The 26,367-nt window shown below is 45.2% G+C and overlaps 3 protein-coding genes across 3 annotated transcripts; 1 reads left to right on the top strand and 2 right to left on the bottom strand.

Moving 5' to 3' along the window:
• Nucleotides 1-2,441: 2,441 nt before the first annotated feature.
• Nucleotides 2,442-2,764, bottom strand: PtA15_2A224 (uncharacterized protein; the record flags this gene model as incomplete). Its single annotated transcript, XM_053166223.1, has 2 exons — nucleotides 2,442-2,545; nucleotides 2,608-2,764. 2 exons carry the CDS (start codon nucleotides 2,762-2,764, stop codon nucleotides 2,442-2,444), a joined length of 261 nt encoding a protein of 86 aa, XP_053017466.1.
• An 8,852-nt stretch (nucleotides 2,765-11,616) lies between these two features.
• On the bottom strand, nucleotides 11,617-12,203 carry PtA15_2A223 (uncharacterized protein; the record flags this gene model as incomplete). Its single annotated transcript, XM_053166222.1, has 2 exons — nucleotides 11,617-11,624; nucleotides 11,711-12,203. 2 exons carry the CDS (start codon nucleotides 12,201-12,203, stop codon nucleotides 11,617-11,619), a joined length of 501 nt encoding a protein of 166 aa, XP_053017465.1.
• Nucleotides 12,204-18,785: 6,582 nt separating this feature from the next.
• On the top strand, nucleotides 18,786-20,061 carry PtA15_2A222 (uncharacterized protein; the record flags this gene model as incomplete). The annotated part of the gene is made up of 4 exons (XM_053166221.1): nucleotides 18,786-19,097; nucleotides 19,195-19,471; nucleotides 19,558-19,623; nucleotides 19,691-20,061. The coding sequence occupies 4 exons, from the start codon at nucleotides 18,786-18,788 to the stop codon at nucleotides 20,059-20,061; spliced, it is 1,026 nt and encodes a 341-aa protein (XP_053017464.1).
• Nucleotides 20,062-26,367: the final 6,306 nt, after the last annotated feature.

Here is a 26,367-nt window from a genome sequence, read left to right as displayed (position 1 = left end):
CACGTTGTAAATGGTATCTCACCCCGTCAAGATAGTATCCAAATAAAGAAGTGGTAGCGCCCAACGCCTCCAGGAGTCGGCGTTCAATCGCTTCAACCGGAAATAGCATGTTCTTCAAACTGTGTAAAACCAGTTTCTGTGGTACGCCAGGTTTAGCCGTTTTAGCGTTCCTAACTGTCAAGTACATGTTGCGGCCGACGTCTGTTTGCACCTGTCGAACGTCGCTCGTTAAGATGGAATGTTGGATATCGAGGTAACCGGTATGGATCCCGTATGTGAGTTCCCCCAACCGTGCCATCCCCCAAAAGGCTACTATCGCCAGGTCCGAGATGGCCTTATCCTCTTCGGAACCAACGGAGAGTTTGTTCACGATCCAGACTAAATGCTTCAACATTATCGCGGGTTTCGGTCCTTTCGGCGGCAAGGTCGCATCGATCTTCCTGGACGCTAAAAGGATCAATTTTATCCTCCTCCCGGTGACCCAAGGAAATGGTTTCTTGTGGAAACCGTGCCAGGCTTTAATGCCAAACAAATACTTTTTTACCGAATTTGAGCTAATCTTATGGCGGCAGTTTGTGTGTAGGTTGCGGCCGGCCCAAAAACAGAATTCTTCAATGTCGTCACCGGAGATTGGGAGGACAAAATCTTTGTTGGAGGTCTGTTTCTTTGTTGGAGGTCTGTTTCTTGAACACCAGGAATTTTTTCACGGCGCAGTTGTAGCTAATCAAGGTAGACATCGCCCTGGCTGATAAAATGTGTTTGTTTATCGGCCTTACTTCCTTCGGGACTGACCCGTCCATCAGAAAGCAGCTTAGTTTAGATTTCCACCTTGGGTCCTCCATTGGAGCAGTGTTCGGAATAAACACAAGGGTTGACCCGCAATTTGCGTGTTTGGAAAGGGTTGAGCGTAAGCGGAAGACGTGTTTCTTGGTGGTGTGTAGTAGAAAAAGACTAAAAAAGGGGGGCAGCGCCACAAAGGAAATTCTAGGATGAGGTGTGAAATATAAACAATGAAAACATTGAAGGCAGGAACGGGCAAGTATTTATGAGGAAGGGTGGTAGAAGAAAGTTGCCAAATCATCGGGAATAGCAAAAAGGACCCTATCTTTCTCTTTGTGTGGACCCCTGATCCCTCGTGACAAGGCGTCCGCCATGTTATCGCCAGATTTTACTCTTCTCGCTGTTAGATCAATCTGGTGTAACAACAACAGATCTTGTATCACCTTCCACTCGTTATTCACCGCCACATCCCCGGATTTCTTGTTTTCAATGACGGCGAGGGTTGTGTTGTTGTCTGTCCAGACTATCAGATTTGACCCTTGTTGAATACGTTTTTCATGAATCAGCATTAGTATGCCCAACCTGATAGCAACCGTCTCTAGCCAGGCGATATTGTATTTTCTATCTTCGGAACCGGTACGTAACAATTTCAACAACCGACCAATCTTGATACCAATACCAAAGCTAGTGCTAGCATCTCCGACCCAATCAATGTTGACCGGTTCTCTTGTCGGGATTAACCTAGTATGTTCGAAAGACTTAAGTGTATTATACCAGATTTCCAGATCTTCAAGTACCTCCACTGGGGCCGGTCTTTTTGGGTAATGAAAATGCCAGTTCGCCAACCATTTGTATGTGCTGTTCAAATAGGCTTTCAGCTGAGGTAATATGTAGGCCACGTGATTTAAACGTCCCGCTAGTATTTCCACTTCGTTGTAAGAGAAAATCCGTACTTCGATTAGAAAAATCATAACTTGATTGACCCTTTTCAAAAGCTTCGCGTCAGGTAGTCGAACTGTTTTGTACTTTCCATTCCAAATAAATCCGATAAATTTCTGTTCTTCGGAGAAGGCGGAACATTTCTCCTTGTTGGTTTGGACCCCCAATCGTGTTGAATAAGCCACAATATCGTCCATGTCAGTCGTGGAATGTTCTCCTTTCACAAAAAGGTTATCATCAACCCATCGAAACACCTTAATTAGATCAAAATTGTCTTCCATCACGTCCTTCCAATATTTCCTGTGAGTCAGAGAAATATCGAATCTGGAGCGCAGAAACACGAGAAACTGTCGGAGTGGGAAGTGAGGATGGAGGTCTGTCCGAGATGACGCGCCTCTATATATCACACGTTCGCTCCTAGTCTAAAACACGCCGCTCGGATCTTTTCTTCTACAGCTGCCTTCCTGGTCTGTTGTAGAACAGTTTCGGTTTCGCCTATGCTCATGGACCCCGGTACTCTTGCGGCATTCTTTGCTTCGGGTACCTTCAAGGACTTGTGTTAAGTTAGCTGCAATACTCCGACCCGCCCGATTGGACCAGCTGTACACCTCAAACTCAAGCTCAACCCCAAAAGAAGTCGAGGTTTCCGAACACAGTTACTCTCGATGACCACCGTCTCACCGGGGCTAGACCATCGCAAAATGGTGACCCAGATGAGGAGATCAGTGCAGATATGACTTGGCTCGGATCGACTCCTGGTCAAACGGTGCCAACAGGAGAACCACGAGGGCTTTGGCTTTGTCAACAGTGATCGACTCGGATGAAGCTGATGGCGAACTCGATCAGCCAAAGAAGAGCTCAAACAGGAGTCTTCTTCGGTCGCTTCACTCTCTTCAAGGATTTCGCACGGTGAACTTGGAGTCCTAAGTTTTTCGTGCTGAGTGGCGCCGACAGTTTGGTCCCATCTGCTCTTATGCTCTTGTATGTTATCTCCACTTCTACACACTACTCGAAGGCCCGATACTAACAACTTGACCAGTGCCATGGCAGCATTCTCACAAGCCATACACTGTCTTGTAGGCTGTCAAGACCTAGGGCTTGTCCCGGGTCAAAGGAAGCGCAAGGAACGAAACCCTAACCCCGCAAGGGGGAACGGTAAGTCCGGGCATCCCTTAGGTCCATGCATATGCATGTGACTCCCAGACGGAAGGAGTAAGCTAAAGCTGAAACTCTGTTCATATTCTATAGCCACGTCAACAACCGACGAAGAGCCTAAGCATCCCAACAGAAGCACACGACCAAACAGGTGAGTGATGCTCATTGGGATTGCCCTTAGCCGAGAGGTCTACCGCTGATAAACAATGGAATTGTTTCTGTCTCAGCGAGCACGCACCCAAAGCCGAATCAGACCTCAGCGTCCCTAGCCTCATCGATAGGATCACCAGCTCTACGAGCGGTAAGTCCATCGATGTAGTGTTCAGTAAACCAGTGTAGCCAAGAGCTGATGTGAGGTGCTGTTAATACAGCAGACCCGAACAGTCACGGCACACTGCGCACTCGTATCGGCGGACTATAAGGTCGCAAGCCTAAACGAGCTAACGTAAAAGAATTGTCTCCGTTATTTAGCTTCCCACCGGGAAGTCCAAGCGCTGACTTCCGTCTTAGCTGCTGTCCTCAAGCAGGACCGTTCATACCACGATTTCGTGGTCAAAGCTGCATAACAGTCAAAAGTTTCTACTTGTTTTCTTTATACCAGAGCCGGCTACAGTTCCGCTCTCAGGTACATACTTCTTGTTTCCTTTTTCTTCTATGTCTCTGAGATTGTCAGATAGACCTTTTCCTAACAAGAAATATTATCTCAGTCATCTGAATTCTTTTAGATTTACAGTCTTGAATCTCGGAACCTCCCGACCTCACCAACAGAACTGAGAGCGGAACGACATGGCCGGTACTCGCCAAACTCCTGCCGCCTCCACTTCGAACGCCACAAGCTCCGCCACCACCACCTCAAGTGACGATCGTGACTTGTTCAAATGTCCAACGTTCGATGGGAAGAACTTTCCCATATGGCAGAGAAAAGTGAAGACGTACCTGGTAGTTAAGAGCCTCCTCAAATGTATCGAGCAGCCTCTACCCCAAAATGCCACGGACGAAGCAAAACTGGAGTATGTGCGAGCTGCAGCAGTCATCAGCGGTCACATTGAAGATGACATCTACAACCACATCATCACCGACGATAACATCAACGATGCCTTCACCCTATGGAAGGAGTTGAAAGGCGAATATGCATTGGCGTCAGTTCTAGCCATCTACCACGCGTGGAGGAAGTGGGAAGATATTCAATATAAGGACGATATCAACCGCTACATCACTCAACTAGAATCCATGCTAGCTGAATTCGCCGCTATGGGCTTGGAGGTCCCTGGTACCATCCTTAGTTGCACCATTATCGCGAGAATCTCTCGCAAGCGACCCTCTTTAATGGAGACCCTAATCAGCAACGCAGACATGCTCTCGCATCCAAAGCAAATAATCGCTAAACTCCGAGACATCACCCATCATGACGCCGTATCCGCAACAATGAATCAAGACGATGAAGTGACCACTGGATCATCTACTGCCTTGAACACTCAGGCTCAATCCTCATCCGGTCGAAACGGAAATCAAAAGAAGAGGCGCATCAATCCACACCCGTGTTCAAACAAACAACATAATCCTCTTGCCACCACGCATACTGAGGAAAACTGTTGGACTTTACATCCAGGGTTGTACAAGAAGACTCGACAAAACCCCCCAACCGGTCTGGTCACTACTACGGCATCTGAACCTACTGAGTCAGCCAACATAGTCCGACCAACCTTCGGCTATTTAACGGGACCCGACGCTAAGGACAATCACCTTAGCATGGTGCTAGACTCAGGTGCTAGTCACCACATGCTAAACTCCTTAGAACTATTTAGCACGACCACACCTGTCAGAGTCAGTATAGCGACTGGAAACAAATGGGATCGGAACGAACTGTTTGCGGTCGCAAGAGGAAACGCCACCCTCACTCTTGAAAATGGATCCAAGGTCGTCTTGACGAACGCTTTATATGTTCCTAACCTCTCTCGCAGCCTGATCTCGTTCGCGCAACTCATGGAGAACAAGGCAGTGATCTCACCTGCCCCGAGTGGTTTCGAAGTCAAGATCAACGATCGTACCACCATAAGCATCGACACGACGAACTCCATCTTTGAAATTGTCGGTCTTCAAAAAACTGAAGGAGCGGCAATGGCTAATCTCACTGAGGCGGCCCCGACCGCCAAACCAAGCAACTTTGATCTCTGGCACTGCAGACTTGGCCACGCCAGCCGCAAGCGGATTGAAGTCATGATTGAAAAGCAACTACCGGACGAGGCGACGCGAGCGTGTGAAGCCTGCATGAAAGGCAAAATCCCGCGTCTTCCGTTCAACAGTCACTTCAAGGCTACCACCAGCCAGCTTGAAGTTGTGCACGGGGATTTAGTCGGGCCCATTACACCGGAAACCAATAACGGCGCTTGATACTTTCTCACGCTTGTCGATCAGTACTCCGGCTACATCCACACGGAGATACTCAAGCAGAAAAGCGACGCTTCTGCTGCCATACTGCAGTACAAGGCCTTCTTTGAAAACCAAACTGGCAACCGCATCAAGAAACTGATAACAGATGGCGGCGGCGAGTTTGTCAGCAAGGCCCTGAGCGAAATTCTCAAAGACGCTGGTGTGCAGCACAATGTCTCGCCGCCCTACACACCTCAACACAACGGTTTCGCCGAACGCGCCAATCGAACAGTGATTGAAATGACCCGGACAATGCTAATGCAGGCCAACATGGCCCCGGAGTGGTGGGGAGAAGCGGTGAAGTCAGCAACCGCGACAACCAATTGCCTGCCCTCTCTCAGTAAATCCCGGGCGTCTCCGATGGAGCTGATGTTTAAAATCAAGCCGAATATGTCCTTCTTTCGGCCTTTCGGCTGCCGGGCGTGGATCGTAAAACCAAAACAAAACCGGGGCTCCAAGTTTGGTTCAGTTTCGTGGGACGGAATCATGCTCGGCTACAACAATGATTTCACAGCTTATCGGATCTTTCAACCGGAGGATAAGTCGTTTGTGACTTCAAAACAAGTATATTTCGACGAGCGGACGTTTCCCAGCTGTCCGGCCTTGAATAGAAGCTTCGACGTCTATGGGATTAACAAGCTGCCATCATTCACCGAAGCCAATCCACTCCCTTTCTGTGAGGATGAAGAGCTCGAAAACCAGCAACAAGCTGATGAGGAAGCAAGGGAAGAAGAAACTGATCTCGCTTGAATCCTCCATCATCTTCCTCCAGGACCTCAACTGGACGATGATGACAGTGAGGACCAGGAGGATTGCCGCAGTGAGGCCGCAATTGATCAGGAGGAAAGCAGCCGTCAAGATCACCCAAGTGAACCGAGACAACGTCTTCGCCTGAAAGTAATTGGTCCCCGTCATCCATTGCTAATCAACAGCAATATAGATCCGGCCAACATTAGGTCGTACTCCAGGCGTCAGATGTATCATGCCACGGTGATGGTTGAGCCGAAAAACCACAAACAGGCAATGAGCTCAACGGAGTCGCTCGACTGGAAAGAAGCCGAGCTGAAAGAAGTGGCCAACATGATCCAGCACTACGTATGGATTTAAAGAATGCGGACTTCAGACGACTCTCCGATACCCGCAACCTGGGCCTTCCGGAAAAAGCTCGGTCCCGATAACCAGGTCCTTGAATTTAAAGCGCGCATATGCGCGCAGGGGTTCAGGCAGACCTATGGCCTGAACTATGAGGCTCGGTATGCACCAAATGGTCGACCCTGCTCCCTCAGAATGCTCATTTCCTTTGCGGCCGACAACGGTCTTGAAATTCATCAACTCGACGTCCGAACAAGAAAGCCTCAAAGCAGGAGATCGCAGACTTCAAGAGAACTGGCGTTAACTTTTGAGCGCTAATCGGCTCCCTGAACTACTTGAGCGTGCTGACGCGCCCTGACATAGCCTACGCTGTCAGTTCCTTATCCCAGTACCTGGAAAATCCTGGTATGCCCCACTATCATGCTGCTATTCAAGTCTATCGCTACCTGGCCGGCACCAAGTCTCTCGGACTCGCATACCGCAAGAACTCGGACAATTCCATCAAAGCCTACGTCGACGCGGACTGGGGGAACTGCCCCGACACACGACGATCCTCCACTGGGTTCGCCATCATGGCGGGAGCGCACTTGCTTGCCTGGAAATCGTCTAAGCAAGCGACTGTGTCCTTGTCAACGACGGAAGCCGAATACAAGGCCTTGTCGGACTTGGGCCGGGAGCTCGCCTGGCTATCCAACCTCATATCTGAAGTCAAGATACGGGACAACTTAATGAACATTCAAGTCCTAGTCGACAACAGGGGAGCCATTGACCTTGCAAAGTCGGAAACCTCGCAGAATAGCTTTCGTACAAAGCACATGTCAATCCGGTTGCATTTTGTCCGCGAGCTGGTAGTCCGAAGATTAATTCAACTCAGCTACATCCGCTCCGAGTCAAATGCCGCAGATTTTCTGACTAAACCAGTCGGTCGTTTAATCATTTGGCGAGCGCTGGAAACAATCGGCATCAAGCCCTCTTCTCAGGCTGCTTCGACCCTCCCGGATCGAAGCATGGCGGGATGTCAAGACCTAGGGCTTGTCCCGGGTCAAAGGAAGCGCAAGGAACGAAACCCTAACCCCGCAAGGGGGAACGGTAAGTCCGCGCATCCCTTAGGTCCATGCATATGCATGTGACTCCTAGACGGAAGGAGTAAGCTAAAGCTGAAACTCTGTTCATATTCTATAGCCACGTCAACAACCAACGAAGAGCCTAAGCATCCCAACAGAAGCACACGACCAAACAGGTGAGTGATGCTCATTGGGATTGCCCTTAGCCGAGAGGTCTGCCGCTGATAAACAATGGAATTGTTTCTGTCTCAGCAAGCACGCACCCGAAGCCGAATCAGACCTCAGCGTCCCTAGCCTCATCGATAGGATCACCAGCTCTACAAGCGGTAAGTCCATCGATGTAGTGTTCAATAAACCAGTGTAGCCAAGAGCTGATGTGAGGTGCTGTTAATACAGCAGACCCGAACAATCACGGCACACTGCGCACTCGTATCGGCGGACTATAAGGTCGCAAGCCTAAACGAGCTAACGTAAAAGAATTGTCTCCGTTATTTAGCTTCCCACCGGGAAGTCCAAGCGCTGACTTCCGTCTCAGCTGCTGTCCTCAAGCAGGACCGTTCATACCACGATTTCGTGGTCAAAGCTGCATAACAGTCAAAAGTTTCTACTTGTTTTCTTTATACCAGAGCCGGCTACAGTTCCGCTCTCAGGTATATACTTCTTGTTTCCTTTTTCTTCTATGTCTCTGAGATTGTCAGATAGACCTTTTCCTAACAAGAAATATTATCTCAGTCATCTGAATTCTTTTATAGGCCACCACCCATTGGACTCGTACAGGACAATATGCGCGCGTGAATTTGTCTTATCACCTTGCTCGGCAAAATCACCCTTCTTACGTTGGTCACCAATGCAATTCCACTCGGGAACGTATCTACGAGCTATCCTCAATCCCCGCGCCAGCAGGATCAGTTCGGAAGCGCACCTGCGAGCTATCGGAACTGCTAGAAAAGAAAGGAATGAATAAGCTGGAATATCACTTGCCCGAGGCAATGCATGATTTCTCGGGTCATTTGATTGACTCTTCAAGGTGGTCTATTGGTTCTCCCCACGGCTATGTTGCTTTGACTCTTTGTGAATTGATCTAAGCTCTCAGTTCTGATTGTCTGTTCCTCATCCCTTCCTCTCTGGCTGCTCCGACCTTGCCAGCGATGCCAGATACAGTGTCCATCAGCCACCGCTCCATAATTATCAAGGCCCGCCTCTCCTTGCCTTGGCTGACCCAGCGGATCGCCTGATACAGCAATGTCGACTGACTGGCCGTTGGCGTTGCAATAGGCCACAGCCTGCTGGAAGGCCGCGATTGCTCGATTTTCCTTCTTGTTTGCTGCCTGGGTCTCACCCAGCATTGGTGAATAAACCAGCATAACTTGTCCGCCTCGCTGTTGCGGTGTAGCGATCCCGCTGTTGCCAAGGCTTTTACTGACAAGGTCAACCATAAGGAGCTCTGCCAGTGCAGGGATTAATTTACCTCTCTCTACAACTGACATCATCGCTTTCTGTCTCCTCATACACACTCATCCTTTCTTAACTCACTCAACACACGTACTCATTGTAAATAAAAATCATGTTACATTGTGTGGTAACTATCACCAGGGGGGAATGTGTGGCACTCTCTAGAGAGTGCCAGACCGTAATTTTATCCTTCAAATGGTCTGATGTGAGTTCAATTTCAACTGTAACCCTTTGCTCAACTTTCTTCTCAATCCAAGTGTAACTCTTGGTGAAGTTGTTTCCAACTGATCTCCCTCAACGCCAACACATGAAAATCTCTCTTGTGAAATTGTTTTTCTGTTCAATCTGGATCACATTCTGGATGTTAACTTCAATGCACAAGATGTGGTGCCAAGCATTTGACTATACTTATGCTAAAAATATCCTTGACTAAGTGACAAGGAATATTTTGGAGAGCTGATTTCTTTCATTCAAAACACATGTAAAATGAGATTGTGGAAAAAAAGATATAAAATTTAGCAACTCCAAATTCTCAACCAAGTGGTAGATGAATCCTTCCGGCATGTTTCTTTCATGCCTATTCCTGTAACAAATTGGGAGGTAAGTGATGTTAAAACCAAATGTCTATTCTTTGAGTCTCAAACAGTGCCAAAGCTGGGAAAAGCTGTGTAACTTATAACTTTCCACATTTCAATGCCATGAAATGTGAACAATAACAGGGGCTGTTTTCCCTACCATGTTTAACAAAGGATGGAATACTCATGAAAGGTAAAGTTTGAAGTGTCATCAGCTGTTATTTTTGTACTACACCTGGCATATGAGAATACACATTGCAAAATTTTCATAGTTTTACCGCCACCTGACTACAAAATGTGGCTAGTTGTGAAATTAATCAAGTTTATCAAGAGAAGGTGGGTAGATTGGCGGATATAAACAGGTTCATCAATATTTCAGGGATCCTGGAACCAGCAGGCAAAAAAATTCAGAAACTGGTCTGAGAAATCCAAGGTGAACAGTGAATTCTGAAATGCCCATGCATATCCCAGCATTGGTAAAACCTTTTGTCTTGTAGATTGAGTATCTTCACATCTTTTCCCTGAAATTTTCCGCCAATTTGTTCCTACAGGTAGCATGCTTTCATCACAGGTACCATCATGTTGATGGGCATTGTGCAATAACATGGTGTTGATTGCTATTATGACATGGTACGTAGTTGCCAAGTTCTTAGATAACACTGATGCACTTTGTAGTAGTACCTGCTTTAACCAGATCAATCAACATAATTCACATTGGAGGAGGAGCATTTGCACCCATGTATATGTGGTTAAAAGCACCAAAAAAAAATTAGGGAGTTTCAAGGTGGGCATAAGTCAACAGCAGCTGCGGAGGGACAACAGAGATCAGCCCTGCATCCCCGTGTGCCCCCGGGGAGTGTTGATTTGTTTCTGCAATGTCCACCGTCATGTTTGGCCAAACATCAGGGAGGACATTTGCAAGGTGCCAATGTACCCAGACTCACCGAGCCCTGCTTGCTATCATCGAGCTGGGAAAGCCCCCACCCTCAACAGTAAAACACATACTGGTCATTGAGCCTGGCTTTCCCAGCCTCCATGACCAGTATGTGCTGCCTACAGAGCTCGGAAAACCCAAGATCAATGACCAGTATGTTCTGGTCATTGATCTAGGCCTCCTCAAACTTGATGGCCAGCACAAACTGGTCATCGAGTGGGGAGAGGCCGCGCTTGATGGCTATAATGCCCCAGTAATCAATCTGCGGCGTCTCCGAACTCAAAGACAATGGCCAGCACCTGGTCATCAAGCCAGGGAAGCCTTAGCCCAATGACCAGCACATTCTGGTCATCAAGCCAACCTTTCCAAGCATGGTAGGCATATATACTAGCCACCTAGCTCGGAAAAGCGCAGCTGGATGGACGGTATGTACTGCTCATTGAGCCGGGACTCTCCCAGCGCAATGTACAGCACATACCTCTCCGTCAAACATGGAAAGGTAAGACGCAATGACTCCCATGTAGGGCTGGTCATTGAGGCGGGTTATTCCCACCCCAGTGACCTGTCATCAATTGGAGGGTGTCTCCGCTCAATGGCTGGTAGACACCAATCACCTAGTGGAGAACCCCTCCACTCAATGTCCAGTACACACCAGTCATTGAGTGGAGAATCCCTCCACTCAATGGCATTCACCACCAGTTATCAAGTGCAGTATGTCTTCACTTGATATGTAGCTGGTAATGTGCATATGTTAATTGAGTGGATACACCCTCCACTCAATGGTTGTCCAACAGTCATAAATTGGAGGGTATCTCCACTCAATGGCTGTACACCCCAATCATTGAGCGGAGGGTGTCTCACCTTGATGGCTGATACACACCAGTAAGTGTAGAATTCAAGAGTTTACCAAGCATCAAGTGGAGGTACCCTCCACTGAATTGCCAGTGTGTACACCATGGAGTGGATCTATGATCAGCCTTAATTGAACATAAGTTCAACATATTTGAAGCCTGCATCACACATGCTCACACAGTTGAAATCAATCAGCTTTCCCACAGAAACATACGGCTTGGCACTCTCTAGAGAGTGCCACACATTCCCCCCTGGTGTATGCGCATGCTAGAAAAACCTGTAACGTAACTGTTCAAACTGATGCAATACAGGATATAGTAACTATTCATGTTGCAAACCTATTTCAGATCTCTGTGGGTTAAAGCATAGCAAGATAGGTAGATTAGCATAGTTTAACTATTGTTCTTCTTAGCTCCTAAAGCATGGAAAACACGCACCGTTTGCCAGGGCATTTGTCAGAGCCTCTTGCTCTAGAGAAAGCTCAAATTGATCCGCATTTGGGGCTAGAAGTTCATTGTTTTCATCCTTGTCATGTTGTCCATCCTGAGAATTAGTAGGAGCAGCACCACCGTTGAAATCTTGGGTAAGGAAGTTTTGGAGAGCTGCTTCATCGACATTGTCCAAGGTGTTGCTGATGGCATTGTTGAAATCACCAGCAACCATTGATAAGTGTCCACTTGCTTTTAGAATTGTTAGGCGCACAAGTTTATTGTTCCAATCATTTATTAGTTCGTTATCATTTTCATAAGGCCCTGAAGCAGATACAAGGGAAACCAACTTGGTGTTCCAGTGCAACTGTAGGGATGATAGCTTGATAAAGTGGTTGTGGAGGATGGCTTTGATTGCATCTAATTGATCATCATCACTTGACAATGTCTGTAAGATTGAATGATTCATGACAGGTTGAAGCCTTGCATTTGCCCAGTCCATTTCGGAGGTGAGCCCAAACATCAAAGGAGTTATTTGGTTGTGTTTGGTGATTGCCCAACAAGCAGCCCTGCGGATCTCCTGGCCGATTCGCCGCACTTCTTCTTCACATCTTGTCAGACCTGCAAGTAGTTGCATACCGTCCTGAGTGTCAGCGTCAACAGCCCATGGCTCCTCTTTGTTTGTGAACACACCGTCGCTCCAAAATGAGCTGTCTGCATCCAAGCTCATTAGCTCATCATACTCGATTTTCTTTAGCGTGGTTAGTTGCGGAAAAGCGAGGTGAAATGCATCAAGGTGGCGGTTATAAGTGTTGAGGACAGCTTGCAAGGCGGCAGTCCGCTTGCGTGTGGCAATTATGAGTTGTTCTTTCCCGTTGGTCCCTACATAGTTTGTAATAGATAAATATTTCAGTGTGATGTATGTTAAATGCAACAAACAACAGTTTTTCTGGACACCACCAACCCAATTTGGAGGCTACACCTTTTTGGACGGCATCGAGGGGCCTCTTCTCCTCAAGTAGAGCAAGGAACTTCTGTCTGAGATTGGTTTTGGCCCACCAAACTTTAAGGAAGAGTGATTCAGATTCAGGTGTGAGCCCAGCCAGTAGTTCGTTGGCACCAATGCACTGATGCTGCTGTTATATTTTGAGTTGAATTTCCCACATTGATCGTACACGTGCAAGAGACTCCTCTGGAGATCTTGTTTCCTCCCTAAATAAAAGCACAAACTTGAGAAGTTAATTGCAATTGCACAGCTGCGCACATAGGGCTAGGAGAGGCAAAGGCTACAATATTTACCATTCTTCAATCAAATGCTGTTCTAATGCAAGTAGTTTTCCCAGCTCAATCTTCTGTTCTTCCTTCACATGATCTCTATTGCCATAGTATGACCTCTCCGCAATCCATTGTGCTTCAAAGAACTGTGATGTATAGCACTCATCGGAGAAGTGGTTGAACCAACCATAGATCTCTTGCAGTTTGACTTGTCATTCTTCCATGCTATCTATAGCCTGCTGAAGATGCCGATGCATCTAATCAACTTAGTTTTGGAAAGCACAAATCAATTTCTGTGACAAGAGCAGCGCAGTACAAAAATTGATCCAAATATGTTTCTCACCAGCTCCTTGCTTCAGATTTGAAGTATAGTAGTCGCATTGGCAAGCAATTGCATGCAGTGGATGAATACGTGTTGCGCTTCGGAGTGGGCCAACAAGGTCCGACAATTGTGACCACAGCCGTTCCATCCCCTCACCATCAGCTAGGCCCCAGTCGGTGTTGTAGCATGGATTATACTTTATTTGACATGCCCAGATATGAACGTATGCATGGAAAACAGAAGTTCCAAATGCAACACAATCAATGTGATTGCCAAGTAGGTCTTGCGTGAATTGGTTTGATAACAATGAATATGATGTTGGATCAAGAAGTGCTCATCCATCGGCGGAAGTCAAGTAAAGTTGTTTTGGCACTTACCTTTTTGACATGCACATCTAAATGGCACCCAATGTTGTAAAGGAGTCCAAATTTCTTGTTTGGAAAGTCATTCAGGATATCATCAAGTATTCTTATAGGATAGTAAAGCCTGTTTAAGACATTCAGGTAACTAAAGGTCACAGTCATAATGCCCCGGGGAGATTATTGTGGAAGTACATACTTTTCACCGGTTCCCTCAATGTTGTTCAGTTTCAAGGGTATGTCATGGCGACAACAGCACCCAAATAACCCGGTATCATCAAATTTGTCCCAAGAGGCTGAGTTCCAAACATCATTTGCAGCCTTGTGAGAATCCGAGCAAGTTGACTACCAGATACACATATGTGCCCAAAATTCAGAAAAAATGCAACCAGCAAAGATTAGATGGAACTTGAATGGAAACTCACTCAAACTCCCGCTGCTTCTTCATTGGTAGATTGTATTTGATTCTCATGTGTATTGATTTGTGAAGGTGTGATAAAAATTGATGGATAGTCGCTCTCAGAAAGAACATCAGTACTTGCGAAGTGGTGATGCCTATGTTGGAAGTTTCCATCCATAGCTATAATGGCATCTGTTCCATCCAAGCTACTCACTTCATCAGATTTTTCGGGTCCAAAGCAAGAGGGGCACTGGGAAGCCCATAAGTCTTTATTTTCCAGCCCTAGTGTGGCATTCAGCAGCTCTTTGCAAAGGATTTGGATGTGACCGTAGATGTCCATTGCTTGCAAAAATGGAAGGCGAATGTCACATAGATTCCTGGAACAACCCTGAGCTAAAAGTGGTTTGGCAGAGCGGGTATCCTGATGACAAACAAGGCCTTTGATGAATGATGTGTATGGCACAGCTGACTCGTGCCACAGAGATTGGTAAAGCTGGACCAGGGGTATGGCGAATGCTGTTTAAGGAGCTGTGGGTGATGCGGCAATGTACCCATGGTACATCAGTCGTATGGCGTCAGGGATGCATGAGCAAAACTCAATGTGCTGCTGGGCAAATCGATCTGTAGAGAGGAGGGTTCAGTTAGTACATGTGTGGTTGGTAAAGTGGTTAGGTATGATTAACTTGCCATGAGTATTTATCAAATCTACAGCCCAATGACGGCAAATGGTGCGCACGCAATCTTCCAGGGGATCAAGGTACTTGGATGAGCTCGTCCAGTTTTGGGTTTGATTTTGGCAGGTAAAATATGAAGCAGTCATTGCGTTTTTGATTGATTTCCATGAGAGCGTGTCCCTTCTGATAGCGTACTGTGTGACCATCTCAGGGGAAAGAAGCGAGGGGTCAGTGTTGCGTTCCTTGTCATCATGAAAATGGCCATAGTGATGCTCTTTGGGTACTGGATCATGTGGAGGGGGCTGGGTATCTTGGGCTGGCCGGGGAGGTTAAAGAAGCAAGTCAGGCCGCATTGCCAATGGTTCATTATTGTGGTTGGGTGGCTGTAGGTTGGCTGGGGCTTGTTGATTGCGTAATGTTGGTGCACATTGGTGGACAATTCCCATGCAGCTTCTGGAGGCTGTGCGCCTAGTATGAGCATGAATCTGCGTGTGAAACTAATGATTAACTGTGCTAATTTGTGGCATGATTGATTCCTGCTTAGTGGACTTTCACAGGTTCTCTGGGTGAAAATAAAATGTGAAATCTGAGAGAAAAGATTTAATGTAAAGGATTTGTACTAAAGATATTTAATATGTAATTTGTAATGTACTATAATATTTAAAACTATACTATTTTAATGCTGTTGATGGTTGATTTATCTCACCACAATGTATGTAAATGTTGTGACTATTGTGTAAGACTGGCTCCTTTTTGTATAATGGGTTTCACATGTATGTGAAAGAATTCAGAGAACTAGGCGTGCATTCTCACAGTATGTAACTGTACTATCACAATACCTTTGCATATGTGCTTTTGGCATTGCAACAGGCACAGCACACCACACCAGTAGGACTTTTCATTGAGTAGGTTGATTCCTCTTGATGAACGGTTTGATTGGTCATCAAGAGTTTTGATTACTCTTGATGAACTCTGACTGGTCATTGAGAGGTTTGATTCCTCTTGATGACTGTCAGGCGCGGTGATGCCAAGAGTATACGTACTCTTCTAGCTACACCGGTGACTGCGCAGCGGTGCGGTGGTGATCCCAGCAAAAGCACGGTAAAAGGTGAAAAATAACTTTAAAGTTATTTTAATAAACCCAAAAAGGGGTTTAACGGAGGGGCCAGGAGCGCCTGGGGTGTTTAATTGCCCTCTGAAAGTCTTACAGGGTCTGCGCACGCGTGCGCAGAGGTGTTTTAAAGCCTGAGACGTCTATGGCCCAGTTAAGGGGGTATTTAGAACGTTGAAAACGTTCCCAGGAGGTGGATTTGGGATATAATCCCGGTAGAAAAAGGAAACAGCGGACTTACTCGTGAAGAGGGTCCGCAAAAAGGACAACAAACGACTCAAAGAACCAAATTTGGAGCAATAACAGGCAGGCGAGCTGGTCGGGTAGACTAGGGCGGGGCTGGTATGGCGACGAGGTGGTTGGTATGAATCTGGGGAGGCTTTTACTCGCTTGAAAGCCTCCCTTTATATATCTTGCCGCGACCGGTGGGGTTGACTTCTTGTTTTGCAAATTCCTCACGGCTTCTCAGCCGCGGGAAAGACTAGTTAGGACATGAGTGGTTGAGTGTTCTATTACTTGCATCACTCCTGTCCATTTTACTCAACAACAAGTATTGCTCTTCCTTGGTCAATAAAAAAAAGATTTCTACTCTATGTGTTGTTTTCAGGTAGTTCATCTTTGGCCGCGGGAGAAGCAGTAGTTTACTTCTTTGCTACTCTCCTCCGGCCGTTTCCAATTGATCTTTCAATTGTTGTTTGTTTAGTTTCCAGAATTGCAAACCCGTTCTCTTGGCCTGAGAACAGGTTTTTGAACATAGATACGTTCTTTCTCCGGCTGTTTCTTTCGGCAGGAGTTCTTTCAATATCTCCTCAACTCTATCCTGCAGCCGAGGGGATACATAATGAATATTCTTTTTGAGCGGTGCTCTGCGCCGCACTCAATATTCAATCATAAAATGCGCGGTGCTCTGTGCCGCTACTGATGATACAAAAAGGGTATTTATATTTTTTAATGTTACTAAATAAAATAGTTAGCCGGGCTCTAACTTATTGTAGTAGCCTGGCTGACAATGACCAACCTGACTGGTCATTGAGAGGGTTGATTCTCTTGATGACTGACCTGACTTGTCATTAAGAGGGTTGATTCTCTCAATGACCGGTCAAACTGGTCATTGAGAGGTTTCATCAAGAGGTTTGATCCCTCTCAATGACCAGTCAGATTGGTCATCAAGAGTTTTGATTCCTCTTGATTACCAGTCAGACTGGTCATTGAGAGGGTTGTTGATGACTGGTACAGACCCATGAAGAGGGTTTTTGGTAAATCTCAAAGCTCCAAGGGAGCTATGAGATTGTGATTTGGTGTTGAGATACAGCAAAATAGCTGTATCTCAGTGTAATCTGCCTTTGGTGGCTGGTGAGATCTCTGATTGGAGATTTTTGCCAGATTGGGCAGCCAAACGCTTTTTGGGAATCTCACAAAAATCTCATGTTGCAAGATTCTGAATCTTGGCAGAATCTTAATTTTTTGGGGGACCGTGAGTTCAGATTAAGATTCCGCCCCACGGCCAAACAGGCCCTAGACCAACTCACCACACCCCTTCATCACTCTATCTCTGCTCTTCTCTGTTATCATCAACAGCTTGCAATGAACTTGTTCTGCACTCTTGTTCTTCTTGGGCCTTTTTCTTTTCCTATTAGTTTTGTTGTCATACACTAGTTGTATCACTGAAAAAACTGTCTCCTTGCTCTACCACTGCACTTAAGGTACTTAAGCGTTTGACAAAATTATAATCTCCTGTTTCCTTCTTTCTCATGAAGATCATCATGAGTTGACTAATGATTTAATTCAAACCACAAGTCTTCCAATTCTCACAATTCTCATCTCAACCAAGTATTTGTGTGATTCTTAGTACCTCCTTCTTCACCTTGTCAATCACAATGAACCAGAACTATTTTTTTTGAAAGAAAAAAGGATGAGAGGTATTAGGAGGGATGCTCTATCTGATCTACAGTGAGTGATTTACTGCAAGAGTTTGTAAACCTAAATTGAGACTTGTAAATAGATGAACATGTTCATGAGGTAGTGTACTCTTAACAACTGGGCAATGGGGATGACTTCCTTGAAGGTCCTGCCAACATTCCCTGAACCTACTGCATCAATCTAGAGCCTCTTGATTGAGCGAGAGATCCGCGCAAGATTATGCACTTCTGCGACCTCAATGGCCCACGATCGACACACGGCTGCGCGCGTTCGGCATCAACGAGTACCGCCCAGGTGTCGCATCCGTCTCCAAGCAGTGAAGATATTATTTTTGGTGCTTTCCAACATCTTGCTATCTGAGCGCTCGAAGAAACAACTCAATTGCTGCGTGTGTTTGTTTTTTGCGTTTTTAATCTTTGACTGCTGCGATAATCTGTTTCTGAAATGGTTGAGAAAATTCTGATTATTTTCTAGGTGTAACAAAGAGTTCCTCGGTTTACATAACAACTCACTTCTAATATGCTTGGTAGCCGATTGCTTGCGCACCTTGAGCTGGAATATTATAGGTTCGGAGTTTGAGGCCCGAGATTGGCGTTTTTGTTGTCCCCACCCGCGCAGGCATCTCCTTAAATCACATGCGCATTGGCGACGACCCACGGGCGCGGCGGTCATGTGGGCGTATTCTTTGGACGGCATCTATACATACGCACCGATGGCGGCTGGACGGCCTACCAAGGAGAAACGCCAGGCTTTGTGCTTTGCAGAGGCGGGGCGACCCATCGTACCATGTCACAACCTGTCACGGAGACTGTCGGGTCCTGTCATGAAGGTCTCAATTCACGCGGGGCAGTCCCGCGGTGCATTTATACAACATCTTCCCCGCTCGCGGGTCAGCTCGGAGCTTGGCATATCGGAACAAGAAATCACCTTCGTGTAGTTTGATTCGACCTCGGGTCCTGCCAAATGTTGACTGAAATCAATCCGAGGACCTAGAGGACCAGGTCACCGCTATAAATAGTTGAGATGCCAACCCCTGGAGTGCGTCCTTCATCGATGATCAGCCACCTGCATCAGATAAATCCAATGTCTACAATGTATTGCCTCATCCTGGCAGTCTTAACTCTTGTAAACCTCTCACCCACCACATTTGCCACTAACGGCCTGGTCCTTCGTAACCCGCACTTTCTTGGTGCCAATGGCTTCAACCCATACGTTGGTATGACCTCGTTCTTTTCAAAGCCAAATGCACACACTGTGTCCAAAGTTACCTTCATAAGACCAGGTGATTTCAAACCGCAAGGCCAAGGCAAAACATTTATTGTTCTTGACAATGATGTGAGTTAATCATACTTCCCCTTGAGTGGATTTACACGGTGCAGAGTCACTGATCACAGTACAATCCATCAATTTCACCACCTTACCATGTCAAAAGGGGGTACTAATCAAGGGCAAAGAAGATTTTGACAAAGCCCGTCTACTACTCACAGCTTTGGCTGCAAACCAAAACAACGAAGTTTGGGTAAACACTGCAAGAGGTCTGAAGGGCCTAGAGCCATACATGGATATTCCTCACCTGAACATAGCGGCAGAGCATGGAACAGTACTGCGCATCTCACCACCTGGTCAGGGAAAAATTGAGTTGAGAGCTCTGCACCCTTCAGTACCAGACCTTCGAAAAGAAATGCTAGGTCTAGTTCCGAAATATAAAGGTTGCTCCAGTCTTAGGCTCTATATTGGTGGCAATACTTTGAACTGACACAAATGGTAAATCTTTGTGCATTCCTCACCATTTCAGACCAATATGGGATGAAAGTGTTCCCTGCAGAAAACCTTGCAGCATATATGTACAAGGATGAACACAGTGAGTCACCAGTGCAAATAAAAAAAATTCAATGGAGTATCTACTGAATTATTCATGTTGATCACAGAGAGTACCTTTGAAAACATTGTGGTTTCTGAAGTAAGAGAAATCCTAACAAGATACCCTGACTACATGCTCAGACTAGAGCCTCCTGGAGCCTATGGGGAAGTCAAACACAAAGAAGCCAATAAAGGAACTCTTGTAGCCCACTTGCTGCAAGCCAATACATACACAGATGGAATTGCAATAGGTGATCAGGAAACTGATGAGGGCATGTTTCGAGCAATGGTTTGGGCAAATGATGCTGGGCTTGGATTCTTCCACACTGTGATTGTCAAGGATAAGATTCTCAAAGACAACCCACACACCCACACCTCTGCACAGTACAGATTGAAAACTGTCCAGGATGTTCACAATCTTCTCAAGAGTTTCTTATAAAACCCCCTCTCTTAACCATCCCATAAAACTCAAATATTGCTCAGTAGCACAGTTCACCTCTGAGGTTTTGAAAACTGTGCTGATTTTACTAAGTTTTAGTGTAACACTTCAGGACTGGATGGAGCTGTTTCTTCTGGTGACTTGCTGGCCAAATAAAATTACAAACTTTACAAAAAAAATACATCAGTTTGCTGATGCATCTCAGCAGAGTCACTTTAGACTCAGATTTGAACTGTCCTAGTTTCCATAGTACAGGCTTAAGCACAGATATATCATTTTTATTTTTTCTTGATATATATTAAAAGCATGTATATATGATCTCATGTCTACATTTTCTCACTCAGAAAGCTTGGATTGATTGCTTAAACCTTTCTTAACTCAATTTATGTGCCTGCTTTTAAGCAGTGTGAACTTCAATGGTGCCAGGAGTGCTAGGAATTGCTCAAAATTATGAGTCTTATACATTTCTACCAATGTTGAAAGTGCTGCGCTGCAGATATGGCAGCATAAAACATAACATGGGGCATTGCATAGCGTATAGCGTGGCTCTTTTTGGCCCGTATTTGCTGTGCTATTTTATAGCACTTTTAGGCTACGCTTGTGCTTTTTGGTGCAAGCTTTTAGCTTTCTGAATTTTTTAGCCGCCATTTATAGCCAAAAAAATAGTGTACAGTTTTGATTGCCTGCCAATGCAGAGCCATGACTTTGACCCAGAAAATAACCTCTTCCCAATTGTTTCATTCCCAGTGAAGTCACATGTAGTTTTTTTGCTAAATTTGAAAGGAATCTTAAAACTCAAGTGCACTGCTTGACCGCCACTGAGCCATGCAGCTGCAACCCCAGTTAAGTGCTACGTCCCCAAGATCTGAACCCATTGATGCAAGCATATGCTCAGCACAATAAAGAATAAAGGCCTGGAGCTTATCATTGGTGCATATAACATAACTTAGATCATCACCCAGAGCGGTCCAGTATTTTTTGAATAGCAACATAGGCCCTGCCGTAGGACTGTGGACCAGGATGATGCAAAACATCAATTTGATCTGCTAGCCCTCAATTTCATAATATTTTTTGTCAATGTTGAGCAACCTCATAATATCCTCTGCTTCTCAAAATGAATTGCATACAACTCCAAACATTGCAAGGGATATTATACATAGGTCAAGGCCCAATGCGCAGTCATAATCATGTTAGCAAGAACCTTCCAGATTGCAGTGGGATGAGACCTCATTTCAAAGCGGCAAGCAGATTGTGTGCAGCTGTACATGGCCTTTTGCTTTTCCAACAATGAGCCCACAGGTATTTGAAACTCTATACCATAATACAGGCCAAATCTCATCACACTTCCCATGAGAGTTTATATTCTGATGGAGGGTCCAGATTGTCAGCCTCTAGGTAACTAGACATGGTGGAAATCCTACTGTGCCAGGTGGTAGGCAGTTGGTGGAGTGGAATGTGGAAAAGAGAATCTGTATGCCCTCCGGGGTGATGGTTAGGATGAGCAATGAGGATTGGTTATGAAATGAGGTTTGGGGGGTTATTTTACAAAAGCATTGAGCGCGCGTCGGCGGTTGAGTTGTTTGAGAAGAAATCTGGAAAACACAGGGATCAGGGAGAGATCAGGCTCAACGCCAGGAAAGGTCAATAACATTCAGGATGGCGCTTTGGAGGGCGCAGGATGAGGATCAACAAACTCCAGATGGATTTCCTAATGGGATCAGATAGGTTCCATACCTCCCTTCATCTGAGTTTGGGGCCAGACTCAGACTCAGGGAGGCGCAGCGCGCTGCAGACCAGTCATCACACCCCGCACACGCACAAAGACAAAACCACAACCACAACACAAAACACAAACAAAAGAAAATGAAACCAACCCCCCCCCCCCCCCACTGAAACCATGCAAAATGTGCAGCAGTGAAAGGAGAAAACAAAAACAGAACACCATAAGAAACAGAAATAAAAGAAACAACCACCTCAAAACAAACACACCCAACACCAGGAAAAAAAATTAGTCGCTTGATGGCAAGTGAAATGATGCAGCTTTGTTTTCAGCTCCAAAACTACTCCAATGCTGATCCTCTCCAACAGCACATCTAGGGCTCACATGACAGGTTTCAGGATCAAAGCACTCAATGTAACAAAACCACATGATTCTCAGCTTTGGTCCTCGCCCAGCTGATGCTCAGCTTTTACCCTGGCTCAGCTGATGCTAAGTTTTTGCCTTGGCACAGCTGATGCTCAGCTTTGGCACCGGCCACCTGATGATCATCTTTGACCCTGGCACAGCTGATTCTCAGCCTTGGACGTGGCTCAGCTGATGCTCAGATTTGGCCCTAGCCCAGCTGATTTTCAGCTCTGGTCCTGTCCAAGCTGATTCCCATCTTTTTCCCTGGCCTGGCTCAGCTTATACTCAGCAAGCTGAGAATCAGCTGGGACAGAACTAGGAAAAGGCTGAGCAAGGACTGGTACAAAGCTGAGTATCAGCTGTGCCAGGATTTGAGCCTGAGTCTCTATAGTTACATAAGGACACAAGAAAATGGGGGGCAATATTTGGATTTCTTTGGATAAAGAAAATACAAATATAAGAGAGAGAGAGAAAGAGAGAGAGAAACTGAGCAGATTCAAGATAAGCAGATGTTCAAGGTTATTCTGGTGGGTACTAACTTCCACTGGCAATGCTACCTCCTTAAGGGAGTGCTGCCAAGCTGTGCCAGAGAGTGCTACAGCCTCCTCTCACCAAAGAAACGTGGAGGGCTCCTGGATTAGACAAGTTTAATCCAGCCACAATTTTTCAGCTTCCTTCTGGATAGTCAAGGTTCTTTAAAGGGAAACCTATGTGGTTTGTTTCTTACAAAAACCACAAAAAAAGAAGGATGAAATGCAGCAGAATTCTTTGGTTGATGAAGTTAAGACAGGTGCAGACCTGTGATCAAAGATAGGGCAAAGGCCAGCAAAAATAAGAGCAATCAAGCAGACAGAGAGTTGTACCTCTGAGATAAACAAGGTTCAGTGAAAGAGTAATACTTACTGTCAATATCCTAGGCGCTGTGAAACTCCTACGGTGCCAGGCCGTATGACAGCTCTGTTTATGAAGCTAAGGGTTGAAAAACCATAATTTTTATATGTAATTAGGGTTTGTAGGCCCTTGCACTATAACTGTGTTGAAGTAAAACACTGGTGATATAATACCAAACTTGTTACATGGTAATTAGCCACTAAAAGGGATTTCTCTCTTATTTAAGAGGATAAAGACTTTAATATTAATAATATATAATTATTAATAACAGGGAGTTTCAAGCGTAAAAATAACTCTTAAGAGCTTAAGCTGATTGGCTGCTTGACAGAGGCTGGAGTCTTACTGCAATTATTTGTAAAGAAGTTACGCTGAAAATTGCTCTATAAAGGAATTTTCTATATTTTAAGGGTAATTTCTAGTAGGTTTGACGTGCTAGGTGGGGTTTTATAAGGGATACACTGCTCTAGAAGTAGGAGGAGAATACTCACGAGTAACTTACAGGGTATGTGTGGTTGAATAGTCTGGGGGATTGATTCCAGAGGCCCTGAAGGCTCCTTTAAATATTGGGAGGGACCATGAGCACACAAGACAGTCCCTTTTTGGTTATGGGAATTGGCCAAATTTTGGCGTGTAAGCCTCCTTGGCTGTGGGAAATTTATTTGTACTATGTTACTTAACTTCCCTTTGCTTTGGCACATGACATTTTATAACCAATTGTCACGTGTAAAAGCTATGTGTGAAAAGTAACATAAATAATACAATGGCAACTTCTCACCCGTGCTCTTTTTTCACGGTGTAAAGCTAATTTCATTTCTAATATAATTTTCTGTATTTTATATTTACTAGATTTTCAAGGCGGCTGCGCCGCCGCTTGTTGCAGACTGTGGTGAATTGTAATTTGAATTGAAACTATTGTTCCCAAAAATCTCTGCAATAAATTAGTGTGACCGTTTTGCACCGGTTCAATTTGTTCTTCAAATAGAGGTATGCTTGAAGCAATTTTTGTTTAAATATCACCCTTAACCATTCACTCCTTCAACCCCTTTTATTCCTTCACAAAAAAAAAGTCCTCAACTTCACCCTTCTGGAAAGACTCGCATTTATCCCAACCATCCAGCTGGACTACTTCATTCCTCTATAGTTAGCCTTCAACATGTCTGAACACTCCCAAGATACTGCTCATCCTATCAACAACAACCTAGGAGAGACTTTTAGCAGCTACAATCTGATCAGTTGGCAAATGTCACTAATTTGGTAGTTTTTTGGTGTTCCTGCCACTATATCTCAACACAGCCTGGGAATTCTTCCACGATATTGCGATCCAAAAGATAAATAGCCCCCAAGGATTCATTGTGTACCTTAAATGACCACGAAACCCCCTAATGTAGCCCCTACAATCTGATCAGTTGCCAAATATCACTAATTTGGTAGTTCCTTGGTGTTTATGCCACTATATCTCAACACAGCCTGGGAGTTCATCCATGATATTGGTATCATAATGATCAATAGCTACCAAGGATTCATTGTGAACCTTAAATGACCACAAAATCTCCAAATGTAGCAGCTACAATCTGACCAGTTGCCAAATCTCACTAATTTGGTAGTTTCTTGGTGTTTCTGCCACTATATCTCAGCGCAGCATGGGAGTTCTTCCATGTTATTGGTACCAAGATGATCAAATGCCCTCAAAGATTGATTGAGTACCTCCAATGAGCACAAAACCCCCAATTGTAGCAGGCAGAATGTGATCAGTTGCCAAATATCACTAATTTGGTAGTTTCTTGGTGTTTCTGCCACTATATCTCAGTGCAGCATGGGAGTTCTGCCATGATATTGGTACCAAAATGATCAAATGCCCCTGAAGATTCATTGGGTACCTTGAATGACCACAAAACCCCCAAATTTAGCAGGCACAATGTGATCAGTTGCCAAATATCACTAATTTGGTAGTTTCTCGGTGTTTCTGCCACTATATCTCAGCGCAGCATGGGAGTTATTCCATTATATTGGTAACAAAATGATCAAACACCCTCAAAAATTCATTGAGTACCTTGGATGACCACAAAACCCTCAAATGTAGCAGCCACAATGTGATCAGTTGCAAAATATCACTAATTTGGTAGTTTTGTGGTGTTTCTGCCACTATATCTCAGCGCAGCATGGAAGTTCTTCCATGATATTGGTACCATAATGATCAAATACCCTCAAAGATTCATGGTGTACCTTGAATGACCACAAAAACCCTGAATGTAGCAGCTACAATGTGATCAGTTGCCAAATATCACTAATTTGGTAGTTTCTTGGTGTTTCTGCCACTATATCTCAGCGCAACATGGCAGTTATTCCAAGATATTGGTACCAAGATGATCAAATGCCCTCAAAGACTGATTGAGTACCTTGAATGACCACAAGACCCCCAAGTGCAGCAGCCAAGATGTGGGCAGTTGCCAAATATCACTCATTTGGTGTTCCTGCCACTATATCTCAGCGCAGCATGGGACTTCTTCCATGATATTGGTAAGGAATGATTGCATGCTCCTGAAGATTCATTGTGTACCTTGAATGACCACAATACCCCCAAATGTAGCAGCCACACTGTGATCAGTTGCAAAATATCACTAATTTGGTAGTTTCTTGGTGTTTCTGCCACTATATCTCAGCCCAGCGTGGGAGTTCTTCCACGATATTGGTACCAAAATGATCACATGCCCTCAAATATTCATTGTGTACCTTTAATGACCACAAAAACCCCAAATGTAGCAGCTACAAAGTGATCAGTTGCCAAATATCACTAATTTGGTAGTTTCTTGGTGTTTCTGCCACTATATCTCAAAGCAGCCTGGGAGTTCTTCCATGATATTGGTACCAAAATAATCACATGCCCTCAAAGATTCATTGAGTACCTTGGATGACCACAAAACCCCCAAATGTAGCACCCACAATGTGATCAGTTGGCAAATGTTCTAATTTGGTAGTTTCTTGGTGTTTCTGCCACTATATCTCAGCGCAGCATGGGACTTCTTCCAAGATATTGGTACCGAAATGATCAGATGCCCTCAAACATTTATTTGGTACCTTGGATGACCACAAAACCCCCAAATGTAGCAGCCACAATGTGATCAGTTGCCAAATATCACTAATTTGGTAGTTTCTTGGTGTTTCTGCCACTATATCTCAGCGCAGCATGGAAATTCTTCCATGATATTGGTACCAAAATGATCAAATGGCCCTGAAGATTCATTTCGTCCCTTGGATGACCACAAAACCCCCAAATGTAGCAGCCACAATGT

Source organism: Puccinia triticina, chromosome 2A (assembly GCF_026914185.1).
Source record: "Puccinia triticina chromosome 2A, complete sequence".
Lineage (NCBI taxonomy): Eukaryota > Fungi > Basidiomycota > Pucciniomycetes > Pucciniales > Pucciniaceae > Puccinia > Puccinia triticina.
This window is presented reverse-complemented; position numbering and strand designations above follow the sequence as displayed.